This window comes from Hemitrygon akajei, chromosome 25 (genome assembly GCF_048418815.1).
Source record: "Hemitrygon akajei chromosome 25, sHemAka1.3, whole genome shotgun sequence".
NCBI classification, from domain to species: domain Eukaryota; kingdom Metazoa; phylum Chordata; class Chondrichthyes; order Myliobatiformes; family Dasyatidae; genus Hemitrygon; species Hemitrygon akajei.
In genome coordinates this window covers 37,649,479-37,669,777 of record NC_133148.1, presented here as the reverse complement: position 1 = coordinate 37,669,777, position 20,299 = coordinate 37,649,479, and the positions used below count along the sequence as shown (strand labels likewise).

The window sequence follows — 20,299 nt, the reverse complement described above, 5'->3', positions numbered from 1 at the left end:
ATTAGTGAGATTTCCCTGTGTACAAATTGGCTACCTGTTACAACAGGGGCTGTAGAGTTGTTCACTTAGCTGAAAAAACACTTTGAAACATCCTGATCCCATGGAAATTATAGTAAGAATGTAAGTCTTCTTAAGGAGCTGAGCCAAAATATGGATAATATATTGATGCCATAGATAGTGTGGGCCAGAACCACGATCAGGGAACAGGAATGACGGAGGCCATTTTGTGAGATTGTCCTTGCAGCCCCCATTTTGTGAACTGTTTGAACTGATTCTTGTTCTGGGATAATTTAATCAGAGCAATGGTCCTGATGAAGGGTCCCAGCTCGAAACATCAACTATTTACTCTTTCCCATAGATGCTGCCTGGCCTGCTGAGTTCCTCAATCATTTTGTCTGTGTTGCAATGGAACGTGACCTACCAAACCTGAGACCATTCTCAGGCAAGTAGTTATTTATTAAGTAAAGTGGCAGGCTTACACAGGAGGAGGCACACAGTCTGGGTCACTAGGTTTGAACTAGTCAGAGTTGAAAAGAACAAAAGGCAAGAGGCTGAGGGCAAAGGCCATAAACGAATGTTCGTTGTGGCCCCGGACTAGAGCCAAAAAGGAGACCCAGGTAGGTCAGTTGACAACGGGATGGAAAAGCACCATTTAAGCTGATATGAAGTGTTTTAAACATTAAGCAGCCTTGAGTGCAAAGCAGCGACAACTCTCCAGAGATCAACCATCATGTGTGTGGAGAAGCCCACCGACACTTGGAAATGGGGACCGCGGGAACGCCTGGTCAGCATCGAGTCCTTCCCTGGGTAATACCTTCACTGACTGTTCATGGCAGGGTCAGGGAATCCTAGTGGGTGTGCACACAGGAAGTTAGCTTGTGAACCTATGTGCTTTGAGAAATAGTTGAGACAATAAAGGGTACTTGTTGGTAAATACTGATTCTTGCTGTGGTTCTCTGCTCAGGAGAAAATCCTGGTACCAATACCCAATCAGAGCCCAAGTATAGGGCTTAAACCCTCCCTCTTCCACAGGGCTCTATGACCCATCTTCTCCCATGGGGTATTGGGGTCACCGCCAATACCTGCAGGAGAGGAATTTTAAGGGTGAAAATTTTAATTAATTCATAAACAGTGGGCATTTCAGCCATGTATTGCCCACCCTTAATCGCCCCCTGAGAAGATGTTGGTGAGCTGCCTTCTGGAACTGGTATGACTCCCTGCAAGCGAAGGTGCTTCCCAGTACTGGTGGGACGGGAGTTCCAGGATTTAAATCCTGCAGCTATAAATAATATGAAGTTATATATTTAGATACATTTCTGTTTGACAGTGCTACTGAGCAATTTTAAACAAGCTAAATACTTTTTGTTAAGAACGACAATTTACTCTTCAGCAGGAATCAAGTGGAAAGGTCACCGGCTTCTTCTGAGGGGACTTACGCAGAACCAGAGTCAGATTTAATAACACTGACATAGGACTTGAAATTTGTTGACTTGCAGCAGCAGTACAATGCAATACAGAAAACAACGCTATAAATTACAATAAGAAATATATAAATAAGTAGAGGAAAAAGAGAACAAAGATAGTGAGGTGGTGTTCATGGATTCGATGTCCGTTCAGAAATCTGATGGTGGAGGGGGAGAAGCTGTTCCTGAATCGATGAGTGTGTACCTTGAGGCTCCTGAACCTCCTCCCTGATGGCAGCAATGATGGGCATGTCCTGGGTGGTGGGGGACCTTAATGATGGACGCCACCTTTTTAAGGCACCACGTTTTAAAGATGAGAGGAGACATGATAGAGGTGTACAAGATATTAAGAGGAATAGACAGAGTGGATGGCCAGCGCCTCTTCCCCAGGGCACCACTGCTCGGTACAAGAGGACATGGCTTTAAGGTAAGGGGTGGAAAGTTCAAGGGGGATATTAGAGGAAAGTTTTTCACTCAGAGAGTGGTTGGTGCGTGGAATGCACTGCCTGAGTCAGTGGTGGAGGCAGATACACTAGAGAAGTTTAAGAGACTGCTAGACAGGTATATGGAGGAATTTAAGGTAGGCTATATGGGAGGCAGGGTTTGAGGGTCGGCACAACATTGTGGGCCGAAGGGCCTGTAATGTGCTGTACTATTCTATGTTCTATGCCTTCAATGCTGGGGAAGCTAGTGCCAGTGATGGAGCTGGCTGGGCTTGCAGCCCTTGGCAGCTTTCTCCAGACCTGCGTAATATCCCCCAGCCACCCACCACCCCATACCAGGCAGTGAAGTTAGAATGCTCTCCATGCTATATATCTGCAGAAATTTTCCAGAGTGTTTAGTGATATGCCAAATCTCTTCAAATTCCTAATGAAATATAGCGGCCGGTGTACTTTCTCCCTGATTGCCCCAATACGTTGGGTCCGGGACGGACCTTCAGAGATATTTCTGAAGAAATAACCTGGGTCTAATGTATTTCTAATGTGGAGAATAACCTGTGATTAATACAAATGATGGTTGGCGAACAGTAGGGGTTTGATGGGCCATAAGTCCTGCTTCCCCGATAAATGAATCTATAGCTTTACCTAAGGGTCTCTAATAGCCCCTTTCCAGGGCAACAACCTCACAAACACTTCACAGTGGGGCAGGTAAGAAAAAACAAAGGAACCTTATCTCACATCTACATGGTTGTGAGACACACTTTCGGAGACCCAACACAGACCTGGTCACAGCTCAACTGCATGTAGCTTCACATCAGCCTCCCACCGGAAGGCACTGCCCACTCGGCCTCCCATAAGGTAAATGTCAATGGCCTTTTCTCCCTCCCACTGGGTCCCGAGGCCAACTGTGGTCCATTCCACCGGCTGCTTACCTCTTAAACACTTCCCCAATTTAGTGATGGCCAATAACCGCCATCCTCATTAAAATCCTTCAAAAGAATATTCATAATGCAACAGTAGAGCTGCTGCCTTAGATCTCTGGAGAGTGGGTTTCAATGCCAACTACTGGCTCTGTCTGTGTGAGGGGTATGCACCTTCTCCCTGTGACTGTGTGGGTTTCCTCTGGGTGCTCTGGTTTCCTCCTACAGTCCCAAAGACGGGCGGGTTGGTGGGTCAATTGCCCCTGCTGTGTAGAGGGTGTGGAATTTTCCATTCTCCCTGTGACCATTTTGATTTCCCCTGGGTGCGCTGGCTTCCTCCCACAATCCCAAGGACGTAAGGGTCGGTGGGTCAATTGCCCCCTGGGAGGGGTAGAATCTGAGGGGGTGTGGTTAATAGGTGTCAGGGGAAAACAATAAAGCAAGATTAAGATGGATTCTTGCAGATGGGTGACAGATGGCTGGCACAGTCCGAGGTGCCGAATCCCATTCCGTACTTTGAAGGAGATTGAGACCCCACTATCTCCCAAGGACCAGATCATAATAAAGTCAAGTGATAGATTTTGAGGAGAAAACTAGACAGACTGACCCCTGACTCTCTTATCTTTTAAGACCATAAGATATAGGAGCAGAATTAGGCTATTTGGCCCATTGCGTCTGCTCTGTCATTTCATGATGGCTGATCTATTTCCCTCTCAGTCCCAATCTCCTGCCTTCTCCCTGTAACCCTTCATGCCCTGACCAATCAAAATCCTATCAACCTCTGCCTTAAATATACATAAAGACTTGGCCTCCACTGCCACCTGTGGTAATGAATTCCACAGATTCACCACTCTCTGGCGAAAGAAGTTCTTCTCATCTCCATGCTAAAAGGACGCCCCTCTAATCTGAGACCGTGTCCACTGGTCCTAGACTTCCCCACCATAGAAAGCATCGTTCTCCACATCCACTCTTTTGAGGCCTTGAACATTTTAGGTTTCAATGAGATCCTCCCCTCATTCTTCTGAATTCCAGTGAGTACAGGCCCAGAGCCATTAAACATTCTTCATACGATAAGCCTTTCAATCCTGGAATCATTTTCCTGAGCCTCCTTTGAGCCCTCTCCAACATCAGCACATCCTTCCTTACATAAGGAGCCCAAACCTGCTGACAATTCCCCAAGTGATGCCTCGCCAGTGCTTTCGCAAGCCTCAACGTTAAGTACTTGCTTTTATATTCTAGTCTTCTTGAAAAGAATGCTAAACTTGCATTTGCCTTCCTCAACACCAACTCAACCTGCAAATTAACTTGTAGGGGATCGTGCACAAGGACTCCAAAGTCCCTTTGCATCTCTGATGTTTGAATCTCCTTCCACTTAGAAACTAGACTACAATGTTATTTCTTCTTTGCAAGTGCATGACCGTACAATTCCTGACATCGCATTCCATTGGCCACTTCTTTGCCCATTCTCCTAATCTGTCTAAGTCCTTCTCAACACCACCTGCCTTCATATCGTCCGCAAACTTGGCCACAAGGCCATCAATATGCGAGTGGGGTGGGAGCAGAAGAACCCACTGGAGCGAAGGGCAGCTGCAAAATCTTTATTGGAACAGCCACAGAACAAAGCAACGTACGAGTCACGGAGTGTAATACATTACAAACACATCGATAAATATCAGCTGTAATGTAGCAATCACGTGGTGACAGCAGAGACCGTCCTGGAGGGGTGAAGGGGTCCGATAAACCTCAGCCTCGGACAGGTCCGCTCTATACTTTTACCTCTAATTCCACTTTCTGGCAACATCTCGTTCTCCTCCTCCCACTCATCGCTCTAATCCACCGAGTGTCCCTTGGGGGGTTTCAAAGCTCATCTTGAGCGTGCTTTTCCTTGGGCACCGAAGGGTTAACATTAGAGGGCGCCATGGTAGCATGACACTATTACAGCTCGGGGCATTCCAGGGTTCAGAGTTCAATTCCGGGCCGTTGGGTAAAGGAATTTATCTTATGGTCTTATGGAATTTCTGTGCATCCTTCCCATGGGATGTGTGGGTTCTCCCCCCTGGAGTTCTGGTTCCCTCCCATGGTGCAAAGACATACAAGGTTGGTTAATTGGTCACTGTAAATCGTCTCATGATTGAGTTTTTTTTTGGGTTCTCCTCCGGGCCTCGGGCGGCAACCTTGCCGTTTCTTTAGCACTGGCCTGTTCCTTTTTACGAGGTCGAGTCGCTAGCTCGACGCTCAACCCGGCACAGATGGAAAGTGTGCAAGGAGCCGGCCGGACTCGAACCCGTGACCGCTTGCCTCGGCGTTAGGGCTAATGGGGGTTGTGGGGTTACTGGGTCAGCGCGGCTCGAAGGGCAGAAAGGGCCGGCTCCCCACTGTATCACTAAGTAAAATAAACTCTGACTCTGTCAGCACAGATGCTGCCTGACCTGCTGAGTACAGCATTTTCTGATTGGATTAACAGTGGGTGGCCCCCTCTCCCACTGGCTCCCTGTGAGCAGAATGCATCACTTCACTCCCATAATCCCATGCTGATGTACCACTAGGTCCGGACCAGAATTCCTTCTCCTTGTAACTTTCCGCTGGAGAGTCCCAGACATAGCCAGGACTCTCCCCATCCCAACCTAGGCTCAGAGACATAGAACATGAAAAAGGACAGTGCAGAAGCAGGAACTTTTGGCACAGAATAGCTACACCAAACAGGAAGAAATTAATCTAATCCCTCTAGTCCCTGTATATTCACGTGACTGAAGAACACCACGATTCTGTCTGGTAGCACGCTACCGATACCTCCTTTGAAGCATCAGCAGATTTTCTTGTGTCCGTGGATAGTGGTGATCGCCGAGCTTGCAGACGTTTCGGCTCCCATCGAGAAGCCATCATCAGTGCTCAGTTGAGGGTCTTGTCTACTCAGAGTGTCAGCTTTTATAATCCCGCGGGGTCCGAGGGGATGTGGATTGGGTGCCATGACCTGGTCGACTGATTCAAAGCAGCATGAACAGTTTAGCAGGAGGAGACTCTGCATGTCCAGGCTAGCTTAGAGCGAGGTCCACCGGAAGAGTTTGCTTTGCTGTCCAGATCCCAAGATCACTGGAGATCCGTTGACCGTTGACGTCATTGTTTCTCTTTGCCCCATCCATGCAGACCCTGGGGGGAGTACGTAATCTGGCATTCTGATGAGGCAACGCCCTCAGCTGTGCACTGATGATGGCTTCTCAATTGGAACCGCAACGTCTGCGAACATCTTGCCAAGCTCGGCGATCTACCAACCAACCAGCTCAAGCTGACGATATTCCGCAAGATTTCAAACAGGTACCTCTTTACTCCTGGTGTAAAAAAAAACCTTACCCCTTTAAAGAGATCCCCTTTGAGCTTGCCCCCTAAGCACACTGAACGCTGGCCAAGGATGGACCTCTTTGCCACTGGGGATTGTGGGAAGGTCACCACTATCCACGGACACAAGAAAATCTGCTGATGCTGGAATTCCAAAGCAAGGCACACAAGACGCCGGAGGATCTCAGCAGGTCAGGCAGCGTCTATGAAGAGGAGTAAACAGCTGACGTCTCGGGCCGAGACCCTTCTTGAGGACTGCTAATACTACACAAGGCTGTGTTTTCCACGTAACAACCAGAATATTCTCTGAGGCACAGGAATCTGCAGCAACCAACCGGAATGGGAAATTGAAGAAGAGAGAAGGTGGGGGGAAGTAATTCTGGTTTCTCCCTTCTTCCTTTCTAGTTCTGATGAAGGGTCTTGGTCCAAAACGCAGGCTGGTGGAACTCAGCGAGTTGAGCATCTGTGGGCAGTGAGGGTGGGGGGAGGAAGTGTCAATATTTCAGATCGAAACCCTGTAACAAGAGGGGGCTGAGGGTGGGGGGGGGGGTGGAGATGGCCAGTATAGAGGGATGAGGGTGAGTGGTCAGACAAGGGGGTCCAGAGATGATTGGTGGGCTGAGGGTGGTGGGGAGAGATGGCCAGTATAGAGGGATGAGGATGAGTGGTCAGACAAGGGGGTCCAGAGATGATTGGTGGGCTGAGGGTGGGGGGGGGGTGGAGATGGCCAGTATAGAGGGATGAGGGTGAGTGGTCAGACAAGGGGGCCAGAGATGATTGGTGGGCTGAGGGTGGTGGGGAGAGATGGCCAGTATAGAGGGATGAGGGTGAGTGGTCAGACAAGGGGGCCAGAGATGATTGGTGGGCTGAGGGTGGTGGGGAGAGATGGCCAGTATAGAGGGATGAGGGTGAGTGGTCAGACAAGGGGGCCAGAGATGATTGGTGGACTGAGGGTAGAGAGTGGGTGGGAGATGGCCAATATAGAAGGATGATGGGGAGTGGTCAGACAAGGGGCCGGGGTGAGGGTGGGGGAGGCAGGAGGTTGGGGAAGGGAGTGCTGAACGATGAGTGGCAGATTGAGCCAGGGAGGGGAGCAGGAGTGGTGGAGTTGGAAGATGGAGCTTTTCACTGTGTCTCGGTACATGGGACAATAATAAACCAACACCAAGGATGCCGGAAGGTGATAAGTGGGAACACAAAGTTTGATAAGTAAACAAATGGATTATAATTAAGTCGACTCTGACAAGTATAAATGTCCTTTGATGGAAAGTTAGCAGGAAATAGTTTGCTCGGTGCTGTGTATTAAGGCAGGTTGGGAAAAATTGGTCAGAGAGCCACAAACACAAGAGGTTCTGCAGATGCTGTAAATCTTGAGCAGAACACACAAAACGCTGGAGGAACTCAGCAGGTCAGGTGGCATCCACGGAGGGGAATAAACAGTTGACGTTTCAGGCTGAGACCCTTCATCAGGACTGGGAAGGAAGGGGGCAGAAGGCAGAATCCCTGTAATTAGCCCTTGTCTCTTCTCCCATTCTGTTTCCTGGTTACCTTCTCACCTGACCGTCATCTGGTGCCTCTCCTCCTCCTTCCCTTTCTCCCATGGTCCACTCTCCTCTCCTATTAGATTCATTCTTCTTCAGCCCTTTACCTCTTCCACCTATCACCTCCCAGTTTCTTACTTCAGCCCACCACCTTTGACCTCACCTGGTTTCACCTATCACCTGCCAGCTTGTACCCCCACATCCATATCTTTCTTATGCTGGCCTCTGGTCCTGATGAAGGTTGCAGTGAGTAGTGTCTGTGATCCAGAGGTATATCCTGATACCTTACCCCTCTTGTACCTACACACCAGGCACCAGGTCAGGCCACATGGAGGACCAACAGTCTGCTGGAGGTACTCAGCAGGTTGAGCAGCATCTGTGGCAGGAAAGGAATCATCGACAATTCCGGGCTGAAGCCGTGCATCAGGATGGGATACGTGACCCCCTCCCCAACATCCCCCCAGCCTTCAGAATGATCATCAGAGCCAATACTAATGTGGCATCTGACCCAACCTTGGTCGGCGGGGAGTGCATCACATGACACGCCAACACTCTCCACCCCACCTCCAAGCTCCCACCATTGGTTATGACAGGGATTGACATATTGGCTGGCCAATCACAGAGTCCGGCGGCTATCAACAGCATCTTCCACACGGACTCCAATGTGCTTATGAGCCAGGAATGAAACATTCCAGGGAAGATGGAAGACAAATTGCGTTTGATGTACTGTGATTTTTGCAGATGAAAGGTGACTTTCAGATTTATCCTGGGATGGGTCCAAGTCATGCAGACATAAGGTTGTACATGAATTCAACTTGGAATCAGGACAGTTGGCCCAACTCATCTGCACTGACCTAGAATCAATCTAAAGTAGTTCCATTTGACTCATATTCGTCTTAGTCTTTCCCATCCATCCTCCAAATGGACCACAACCTTGTCATGGTTTGGAGTCTTGCGTGCTTCAATGTTGGCTGGAGTCAGGGCTTGACGCTTTGGCTTGTAGGGTCAGCCATGTCACACAGGTCAAAGGGTAAGGACCAGACTCAGAGTGTCCCTGAACCGGTCCCCCAGGTTCAGGGATTTAGCTCAGGGCCAACAACCCTGACTGGTCAGACGAAGCAATGAAGAATCCTCCTGCATCCGAGTGTGACTGTATTTCTTGAGATGACCGTTAGTAGTGAAAACCGAGAGGAAGCTACTGACATGATGAAGAAAGTCCCGAGCACTGATAAAGATGGAGAACTTTCATTGCTGCTCTAAATGCCAGCGGTAAGGTAAGCTTTCCTATTTCCGTACCTGACCAGGGGTCTTTTAGATCTTGTTATTGTACCTGCCTCAACCACGTCTCCTGGCAGCTCGCTCCATCTATGGACCGTCCTCTGGGTGAAGCTCAGGTGCTTAAATCTTTCCACTCTCACCTTAATCCTGTACCTTCATGCTTTTGAATCCTCTTCCATGGGGAAAAAAATGGGTGTGTTTCGTAAATACTGCTCCTTGCGATTTTATACAGGTGTATAAAACCTCTTAGAGAGGGAAAATATAGGTTCCTGTTTCCTATGCTCCGAGGAATAAAATCCTAACCTGTCTAACCTCTCCCTATAACTCGGGCCCTCGTGTCCTAGCAAGGTCTCGAAGGTCAGTCCCAGAGGAGTTGGAAATGCTGGGAGAGACGGCAGCAGGTTTTTAGCCAGAGGCTGGGTGCCCCACTTGGGCTGGCCAGCTTTGCAGGCCCCTCTGTTCCTCCGCTACAGGATCCTGACTGGGCTTCTCTTCCCTGCTCCCCGAGCCTACGGTGAAAGTGCACAGGGCGAATACTCTACGCACAATATTCAGCATCACTTGGGAACGGACATAAACGCAAGGGATTCGACAGATGCTGGAATTCCAGAGTGACGCACTGAAAATGCTGGGGGGAAGCTCAGCATGGAGAGGAATGAAGAGCCAGTGTTTCAGGCAGAGACCCTTCATCAGGTCCTGGCCCAAAGCACTGGCTCGTTATTTCTCTCCACAGATGCTGACAGGCCTGCTGAGTTCCTCCAGCATCTCGTGTGTGTTATTTGGGAAGAAACATTCAGATACACATAACCACACAATAAGCATTTGTCCTACAGTTCACATTGAGGAAAAAGTGCACCAGCTTTGCGTATTATTTCACATTTCCTTCCAACATGGGAGGCCATTTGGGCCATCAAAGTTTTGAGGCAATTCCATTAATCTCATGCTCCCACTTTCTTCCCCATGACCTCTTCTCTCTCCATGTTGGACCCATTGACAAAATTATCCCAACTGGGGACCTGATGGGTTCACCATTTCACCTTCAAAGTTCTCCGCTGCTCTCCTGACTGGCTTCATAGATCCCAGGCTGGCTCTTGAGTAGCTCATGTACCGCTGACATACAAGTTCATCAGCCTTGGACAATAATTAACAATCAGACCTATACCCAAAATGACAGTTCCCTGGGGTCAGATGAATGGGTTTTCGACTCCTCTGTCTCCTGGATCAGGAGCCCCTGTAGAGCTGTCTTATGCAATGGTCCAGGGGTGAGTGCTGAACACAGGTTACCTCAGACATCAATTCAATGCAGAGAGGGGCAGGATCACTCCTGATTGGATCAAATGACATCCAAGCCTTAAGTCCCTGCCTCGGAGCTCCCACCATTGGTGGTGGCAGGAATTGACGTACCTGCTGGCCAATCGCATGACTGGCTGTTCTTCTCTCAGATGCTTCCTCCCCCAAACATCATGATGAAAGCGTTCACGCCAACCACTCTATAACTGTGACGATATATTAAGTATTCTGTTCTCTTTTCACTACTTTGATGCAGTTTTGCATGGCACCATCTTCTGGATGTTAGGCTAAGTAAAAATTTTGTTGCACGTCCCAAGAGACACATTCCAAGTCTAGTCCCATGTATCAGCTCTTGGTCCATATAACTTGGGGATTCAGTTGTTCACTGCCCCCTCAATGTTGTGAGAGCCCTCCTGGGTTAAGAAGTTCCTCTGCATGTCCTTTGTCTGAGAACCAGATCTGAATCAGGATGTTCAAAGAAAGTAGGAAATCAAAATTCGGCACTGGACATTTATACTTACAGTCCTGGATCTGAATAGCATATTGGATCTGAATATCTTTCTGGACATTTACACTTCCAGTCCTGGATCTGAATGTTATAACCGATAAGCCACCATTGCCCAATTTATTGATCCAGTCTCCCCTGATCTCCTTGAGGAGCTGAGGGAAGTCTGGGTCAATAAATTGGGCAGTGGTATTTGTCAGTTAAGGTATTCAGACCTGAGCCTGTTGATCAAGAGGCAGGAATCCAAACTACAGCACGATAGCTCAGTCAATTCAATAATAAAGATGAGATTCTGCAGATGTTGGAAATCCAGAGCAGCAGGCACAAAATGCCGAGGAACACAGCAAGCCAGCCAACATCAATGGAAATGAATAAACAGTTGACCTTGTGGGTCGAGACCCTTCTTATCTGAAATGTCGACTGTTTATTCCTCTCTATAGATGCTGCCTGACCTGTTGAATTCCTCCAGCACTTTGTATGTGTCAGATCAATAAATTGCTTTCATACCCTGATGTTTCACTCAATCACGTTGCACCCTGACTTTGTACTTTTATCCCTTTGCACTATGCTTTCCCAGTCACTGTAATTGTCTTTTTATTACCTCAGTGGACTGAAGCATGTCATGGTCTGTTTGGATCATTTACGAAACCGTCACATAAACGGCCTCTGCTTTAGGGTCTATGCGCTCACGCAGGCGGGCTGTGCAATAGATTCGGCAATGGTGCTCATGAGTATGCACATTCCAGCTAATTATTGTTTCATTTTGGTAGTATTTATCTCCCTTCTTTTCATTCCAGTCCTGTCGACACTTGACCAAGAGCAAAGCAACATTTATGCTTCCTGCTGACGCTCGTCCTCGACAGACACTGTAAAGGAGTCGTATTCGTTTGGTACTTAATTATCGTTTCCAGCTTCAGTTTTGGCGTTAACTTTCAGTTTGAGAGTTTTAGTTAACAGCCCAGTTGGCCTAGCCAACTTATTTCTTTGTCAATAAGTTCTGCGACAGTTCTTGTTAAAGTCAATAAACTGTTGACCTGCTTCAGTGTCTCCCTCTCTGCACTTGGGCCTCATCTGAACGTTCTGACAGAAACAGAACTTGGGACACGTGATGACAGTAACCCAATCCAATCCAACTTGTTGACGGAGCAACCCAGAGTAGAGGGCCACCTGGACCTGTGAAGCTGGGAGCAGGTTCGGGAAGAGCAGCGTGAGTTGATTATATTACTTATAACGAATAAGAGAAAAACCTTAGATGCCACGGTAGCATAGTGGTTAGCAGGATGGTATTATAGCTTAGGATGTCCCAGAGTTCAGAGTTCAATTCTGGCGCCATTCTGTAAAGGAGTTTCTGTATGTCTTCCTCGTGGAATGTGTGGGTTTCCCCTGGGCACGACAGTCCAAACGCATACCGGGGAGGGTGGTTGGCCATTGTGAATTGTTCAATCATTAGGATAGGGTTAATTGGGTTTGTCAGGCGAGGTGTGCCTCAAAGGGCTGGGAGAGCCCATTATGCACTGTATTGTTAATTAATAAATAAGCTCCCCTAACTCATTAAAAATCAAAAGATTTTTGATGGAAGGTGATAAAACAGCCCAGCTGGGCTGCTTATTCCTCTCCACAGAGGCTGCCTGGCTTGCTGAGTTTCTCCAGCATTTTGTGTGTGTGTGTGTCGCTTTGGATTTCCGGCATTTGCAGAATCTCTGGTGTTTAGTCCAGGGGTGTCCTAATGTCAATCAGGTCAACAGGGCATTAAATTCCTTGAACCCCCTGGCCCTGTCTAAAGGTCTGGAATGAAGCTGTTTTTGCGCACCCTCCCCGCCTCCTCCACTTTGAGGGGCACCTCGCCACGGGGCAGGAATGGGGACAAAACCACGACTGCGACCAGGGGCTGCGAGCCCGGCCGAGACCGGTGCCGGGGACTCAGTGCACCAGGCTTGTCGAGCGGGAGGCCGGCGGCGCCCTGCCCTGCCAGCGGCAGCGCCGGAGGCGGTCGCGGAACCGCAGCCGGCACTTGCGGTGGAGCGAGGCGTAGATGAAGGGGTTGTAGCAGGAGGAGCTCATGGCCAGCCAGTGGCAGGAGACCTGCGCCACGTTGAGGTAGCGCACGTCGAGGATCTGGAAGTCGGCGTCCAGGTCGCGCACCAGGTTCAGGGTCTGCAGGGGCAGCCAGCAGGCGGCGAAGGTGGCCGCCGACGCCGCCAGCAGCACGAAGACCCTCCGCCTCTTTCGGTTCCACGCCGCCTGGTTCTGGCGGCCGGCCTCGGGCACGCCGCTCCGCCGCAGGCGCACGCTGATCGCCCAGTAGGAGGTGGTGACGGCGGCGAGGGGCACCACGTACGAGCCCAGCATCACCAGGCAGGAGTAGGCGAGCCGCTCCCGCTCCATGCCCCGCCAGAACTCCTCGCACACGTTCACGTCGCTGCCCGCCCGCCGCAGCTCCAGGTAGCGGACGTGGGCGGCGGCCGGCGCGGCCAGGGCCAGCGACAGCAGCCAGATGCCGGCCACGGCGGTGCCGCAGGCGCCGAGCCCGATCCGCCGGCGGATGGGGTGCGCCACCAGCATGTAGCGGTCCACCGCGATGGCCGTCAGCGACAGCACCGACACGTAGACGGTGGCGGACTGCAGCAGCGAGGTGAGGTGGCACATGAGGCCGCCGAAGAGCCAGCCCCGCGGCTCGAAGGCGTAGGACAGGGTGAGGGGCACGCAGCACAGGCACATCAGCAGGTCGGCGGCCGACAGGTTGCCGATGAAGAAGTTGGTGGCGTTGTGGAGCTTCTTGTCCGCCGCGATGCAGCCGATCAGGAAGGCGTTGCCCACGCAGGCCACGGCCACCAGCGCGCCGTAGAGCAGGATGAAGAAGGGCTTGTACCGCTGCAGCAGGTCCGTCCCGGGGAAGGTCACCGGCCAGCTGCCGTTGGCCACGCTGCCGTTGGCCGCGCTCTCCTCCTCCATCGTCTCCCGGTTCATCGGCCGTCCGCCCTGTCAACAAAGCCCAACACTCAGTGACTAGAGAATTGGAAAGAGGTTGGAGAAACACTCAAGCCAGAGCCGGTCCCGGGTCGAGTGTAGCCTAAATGGAATCAGTAATAGACGGGTCAGCATGGAGATAGTGGGCCGAAGGGGCCTGTTTCTGTGCTGTGTGACTCTATGAGGATGGAGAACCATTTGGACCATGGTTGCTCTGGAAGATCAATGGGACGGCTCATAAACTGATGAATAAGGAGTGAGATTAGCCCCCTTCCCCACCACCCTTCTCAGTGGGGGTCCAGTATGAGCCCTGCCCACACAGGGCTGGTCACCATATCTCAGGAGGAAATCTCCATATCACTGGAGATTCAAACAAATGGGCTCAAAAATTGTCACCAGGAAAGGACAGAGAAGGTGTGGACTGTCCGATGGGGCAAAAATAGGTGGAGGGGCAGGTGCTGTTGAGGCAATAGAGAGTCTGCAGAAGGACTTGGCCAGATTAAGAGAACAGGCAAGGAAGTGGCAGATGGAATATAGTGTAGGGGAGTGTGTGGTCAATCACTTTGGTAGAAGGAATAAAGACATGGACTGTTTTCTAAATGGGGCGCAAATTCAGAAATTGGAGTTGCAAAGGGGCTTGAGACTCCAAGTGCAGGATTCCCTAGAGGTCAACTTGCAGATTGATTCGGTAGTAAGCTAAACCCCTTTTTACTGGGCGTCTCTGGAAACGCGGCCGGTTAGCCGCTCACTAACAGCCGCTGGACTGTTTCTCAGGGCTTCATGGTGTGTGTGACTCTGGTCCCGGCAAACCCGTGGGGGTTGGGATGACTCACCCGCCCAAACCCTGGTGTGTGTGAATGCCGCGTGATTTACTGGCCCCGGCAATTCCCCGTCTGCAAGAGATAACAGATTGTACGCTGAATACAGTTACAAAGAAAGTATAATTAGGATTGTTAAGCAAATAGTTATTAAAGGAAAGAAAAAAATACAAGAAGGGCCAATTATACTTAAATAGTCACAGTGGAGCTCAAATCTTCCAGAAGCCATCGTTTTTGATGTACACACCACAGCAACTCCTATTCACTGCTTCCTGGTAAAAGTTCCCCTCTTGGACTCCATTGGATTTCACGTTCCTGCCGGATGGAATCCTGCAGCCAGCTCTTTTGAGTGCCTTCCCTCTCCGTCTCCCGCCGAAAAAGACCTCGACCCATTTCAGTGCTTGTCACGAAAACTGCTCCCCCAGCATTCTCCCAATCCACTCTCCTGACTGGATGACGCACATCCCTTAGCATCCCTTATCGTCAACGGTAACCCAAGCACTGTCAGGAGAACACACTGCTTCTACAGAAAAGCCCGTTACGTCAAATGCCCTGCAACATCAGCTGTAAAACCTTCACCAGGGCATTATATAAGGAAGGAAAATTAGTCTGTACAAGCAAGGATACAATGCTGAGGTTTTATAAGGCATTGGTCAGACCGAATTTGGAGTATCGTGATCCGTTTTGGGCTCCGTGTCCGAGAAAGGATATGCTGGCTTTGGAATGAGCCCAGAGAGGTTCACGAGGATGATCCCGGGAATGAAAGGGTTAATGTACGGAAAGAGTAGCACCCGATGGTGCCGGGGCCTGTACTCGCTGGAGTCTAGAGAATGAGCGGGGATCGCCCTGAAATTTACCAAATATTGGAAGGGCTAGAGAGAGTGGATGTGGAGAGGGTGTTTCCTTTCGGGGGGTGGGGGGGGGGTCCAGGGCCAGAAGGAATGGGAAAACATCAATTCAGAACAGAGACAAGCAGGAGGGAAGAGATTCGGTTGAATTTGTTGCCACGTCTGGTTGCGGAGGCCAAGTTATTGAGTATATTTAACGCAGAGGTTGATGAGTTCCTCAATGAGGTTAGGATGCAGAATGGTTTGAGATGGAAAATAACTCGGCCATGATTGAATGACGGATTAGACTCCATTGTCCGAATGGTCCAATTCCACTGCTGTGCCTCATTGTCTTATGGAACAGAGACCCCGAGGGAGATGATAGCGAGGAAGACTCTGTTTCCCTCAGCAGAGGGCTCAAAAATCAGAGAGGTCATCTCTACACTGTCACACCCTGACACAGTGGTGTCAAGAAATCAACCTCCCCCTCAATGTCACAAAAACAAAGGAGCTGGCTGTGGACTACAGGAGGAATGGAGGCAGGCTAGCCCCTGTAGACATCAATGGATCTGGGGTTGAGAGAGTGAACAGCTTTAAGTTCCTTGGCATCCACATCACTGATCTCACGTGGTCTGTACACACCAGCTGTGTGGTGAGAAAGGCACAACAGCGCCTCTTACACCTCAGATGGCTGAAGAGGTTTGGTATGCGACCCCAAATCCCAAGAACTTTCTACAGGGGCACAACTGAGAGCATCACTGCCTGGTATGGGAACTGTACCTCCCTTAATTGCAGGCCCTGCAGAGAGTGGTGCGGACAGCCCAGTGCATCTGTAGTTGTGAACTTCCCATGGACTCAGGACATTTACAAAGTCAGGTGTGTAAAAAGGGCCTGTAGAATCTCTGGGGACCCGAGTAACCCCAACCATAGCTACCATCCGTGAAACGGTACCGCAGCATAAAAGCCAGGACCAACAGGCTCCGGGACAGCTTCTTCCACCAGGCCATCAGACTGATGAACTCCCGCTGATTTGAGTGTACTTCTATGTAACATTGGCTGTTCTATTTATTATAAATTACTATGATTGCACATTGCACGTTTAGATGGAGAAGTAACAAAGATTTTTACTGCTCATGTATGTGAAGGATGTAAGAAATCAAGTCAATTCAATTCATTTTATGGAGCTAGAGTCTTTAGATTGATGGGCAAGGTGAGGAATTCTTTCACTCCAGAGCGTGGTGGGGCCTGAACCCACTATCTGGGAGGGTGGAGGAGACTGAGACTTTCATTGAGGGCTACAGGCCTAGAGCTGGAAGGTTTCACTCAACCAGAATGTACAGAATGGGCTGAATGTCCCTGAGGCACAACAGCAGAATTAAGCCATTCGGCCCATCAAATCTGCCTTGCTATTCCATCCTGGCTGATTTATTATCCATCTCAACCCCATTCCCCTGCTTTCTCTCTGTAACCTTTCACCTCCTGACTAATCAAGAATCTTTCTAACCTCCGCTTTAAATATACTCAATGACTTGGCCCCCACGGCTTGTCTGTGGCAATGAATTCCACAGATTCACCACCCTACTGCTAAAGAAATTCCTCCTCTTCTACCCAGAGGCTGTACCCTCTGGTCCGAGACCTACCCACTATTGGAAACATCCTCTTGACATTTTTTCTGTCTAGGCCTTTTACATTTCGATAGGTTTCAATGGGAACATCCCTCATTCTTCTAAACTCCAGCAAGTACAGACCCAGAGCCATCAAACGCTTCTCGTACATTAACTTTTTCAATCCTAGAATCATTCTTACGAACCTCCTTTGGACCCTCTCCTATGCCAGTGTATCTTTTCTCAGATAAGGGACCCAAAACTGCCCACATCCTTGTTCTTACATTCTAGTCCTTGAAATAAATGCTAATACTGCATTTGCCTTCCTTACTACTGACTCATCTTGCAAGTTTAGCTCTCAGGAATCCTGTCCACTTGCACCTCTGATTTTTGAAATTTCTGCCCATTTAGAAAATAGTCTATGCCTTTATTCCTCCTGCCAAAGCGCGTGACCGTACACCTCCTGACACTATATTCCATTTGCCACTTCTTCACTCAATCTGACCAAGTCCTTCTGTAGGCTCCCTGCTTCCTCAACACTACCTGCCCCTCCACCTATCATCTGCAGACTTGGCTGTAGAGCCATCAATTCCGTCAGGCAAATTGTTGACGTATTATGTGAAGAGGTGGTCCTGATTTTGACCCCTGTGGAACACCACTAATCACCTTCAGCCAACTAGAAAAGCACCCCTTTATTCCGACTCTTTGCCTCCTACCAGTCAGCCAATCTTCTAAACACAAAGTACACTGCAGATGCTGTGGTCAAATCAACAGGTGCAAACAAGCTGGATGAACTCAGCAGGTCGGGCAGCATCCGTTGAAACGAGCAAGTCAACGTTTCGGGCCGAGAACCTTCGTCAGGACTTAGAAGAATGTGGGGTGATCTCATTGAAATCAAGCAGATGTTGAAAGGAACAGACACAAAATGCTGGTGGAATGCAGCAGGCCAGGCAGCATCTATAGGACGTTTTGGGCCGAGACCTTTTGTCAGGACTAACTGAAAGAAGAGATAGTAAGAGATATGGAATTGGGAGGGGGAGGGGGGAGATCTGAAATGATAGAAGACTGGAGGGGGTAGGTTGAAGCTAAGAGCTGGAAAGTTGATTAGCAAAAGGGATACAGCGTTTCGTGCTGAGATCCTTTGTGAATGTCCCTCCTCCCCTTCTTATTTATTTATTTATTTATCTATCTATCTATTTATTTATTATTCCCCCTTTTTTCTGTCTCTGTTTTTTCTCTCTCTGCCCCTCTCCCAATCACTCCTTGCCTGCTCTCCATCTCCCTCTGGTGCTCCCCTACCCCTTTTTTTCTCCCTAGGCCTCCCTTCCCATGATACTTGCCCTTCTCCAGCTCTGTATCCCTTTTGCCAATCAACTTTCCAGCTCTTAGCTTCATCCCACCCCCTCCAGTCTTCTCCTATCATTTCGGATCTCTCCCTCCCCCTCCCACTTCCAAATCTCTTACTATCTCTTCTCTCAGTTAGTCCTGATGAAGGGTCTCAGCCCAAAACGTTGACAGCGCTTCTTCCTATAGATGCTGCCTGGCCTGCTGTGTTCCACCAACATTTTGCGTGTGTACCTTTCAACATCTGGTTGATTTCAATGCAATCACCTCACATTCTTCTAAATTCCATTGAGTACAGGCCCAAAGCTGCCAAATACTCCTCATATGTTAACCCTTTCATTCCAGGAATTATCCTCGTGAACCTCCTCTGGACTGTCTTCAATGACAACATACCCTTTCTGAGATATGGGGCCCAAAACTGTTGACAATATTCTGTGTGGCCTGACTAATTTTTCATAAAGGCTCAGCATTATCTCCTTACTTTTGTATTCTATTCCCCTTGAAATAAATGCCAATGTTGCATTTGCCTTCTTTACCACAGACTCAATCTGTAAATTAACCTTCCGGGAGTCTTGCACGAGGACTCCCAAGTCCCTCTGTACCCCTGATGTTTGAACCTTCTTCCCATTTGGATAATAGACTGCACTATTGTTCCTTTTACCATACATTTCCTGACACTGTATTCCATCTGCCACTTCTTTGCCCATTCTTCCAATTTGTCTAAGTCCAGCTGCAATCACATTGCTTCCTCAACACTACCTACCCTGCCACTTATCTTCGTATCATGCACAAACTTTGCCACAAATCCATCAATTCCATTATCTAAATCACTGACAATGTGAAAAGTAGCAGTATCATTACTGACCCCCGAGGAACACCACTAGTCACTGGCAGCCAACCAGAAAAGTGCCCCTTCATTCCCACTCACTGCCTCCTGCCTGTAAGCCATTTCTCTATCCATGCCAGTATCTTTTCTGTAACACCATGGCAATTTATCTTATTAAGCAGCCTCATATGTGGTACATTATCAAACGTCTTCTGAAAATCCAAGTAAATGACATCCACTGCCTCTCTTTTGTTCACCCTGCTTGTTACTTCCTTGAAGAGTTCTATCAGATTTATCTGGCAATATTTCCCTTTACAGAAACCATGCTGACTTTATCATGACTCACTTTATCATTAGTTTCCAAGTACCTTGAAATCTCATCCTCAATAATAGACTCTCCATACTTCCCCCCACTGAGGTTAGGCTAACTGGCCCATAATTTCCCCTTGATATTGAAGTCCCCCATTACAATTGTGTCATTAACCTTATTACATGCCTTTTCCCAGCTGCCTTTGCAACCTCAACCCCACATCTTGGCTACTATTTGGAGGCCTATATATGATTCCCATATATATATTTTTTTTACCTTGCAAACACGAGGAAATCTGCAGATGCTGGAAATTCAAGCAACACACACAAAATTCTGGTGGAACACAGCAGGCCAGGCAGCATCCATAGGGAGAAGCGCTGTCGACGTTTCGGTCCGAGACCCTTCGTCAGGACTAGCTGAAAGGAAAGATAGTAAGAGATTTGAAAGTAGAAGGGGGAGGGGAAAATGCGAAATGATAGGAGAAGACCGGAGCGGGTGGGGTGAAGCTGAGAGCCAGAAAGGTGATTTTTTTACCTTGCTTTTTCTTAACTCCACCCATAAAGATTCAACATTCTCTGACCCTGTGTCACCTCTTTCTAAAGATGTAATTCCATTTCTTACCAACAGAGCCACACCACCGCCTATGCCTTCCTGCCTAGCCTTTTGATACAAAGTATATCCTTTGATGTTAGACTCCCACCCATGGTTTCCTTTCAGCCACGACTCAGTGATGTCCCACAATGTCATACCGACCCATGGTATAATAGGGTCCATGGTCCCTATTGTTTCTTGTTATATTCTGCTAATTATCATCCTTTAATGCTAAGTAATCC

The 20,299-nt window shown here is 48.9% G+C and overlaps 1 protein-coding gene across 1 annotated transcript; it reads right to left on the bottom strand.

The window, feature by feature from the left end:
- Positions 1–12,690: 12,690 nt before the first annotated feature.
- Positions 12,691–19,879, bottom strand: LOC140716272 (prolactin-releasing peptide receptor-like). Its single transcript, XM_073028883.1, has 2 exons — positions 19,743–19,879; positions 12,691–13,749 (listed from the first exon to the last, which is right to left on the bottom strand). Exon 2 carries the CDS (start codon positions 13,735–13,737, stop codon positions 12,691–12,693), a length of 1,047 nt encoding a protein of 348 aa, XP_072884984.1. The 5' UTR covers positions 13,738–13,749; positions 19,743–19,879.
- Positions 19,880–20,299: the final 420 nt, after the last annotated feature.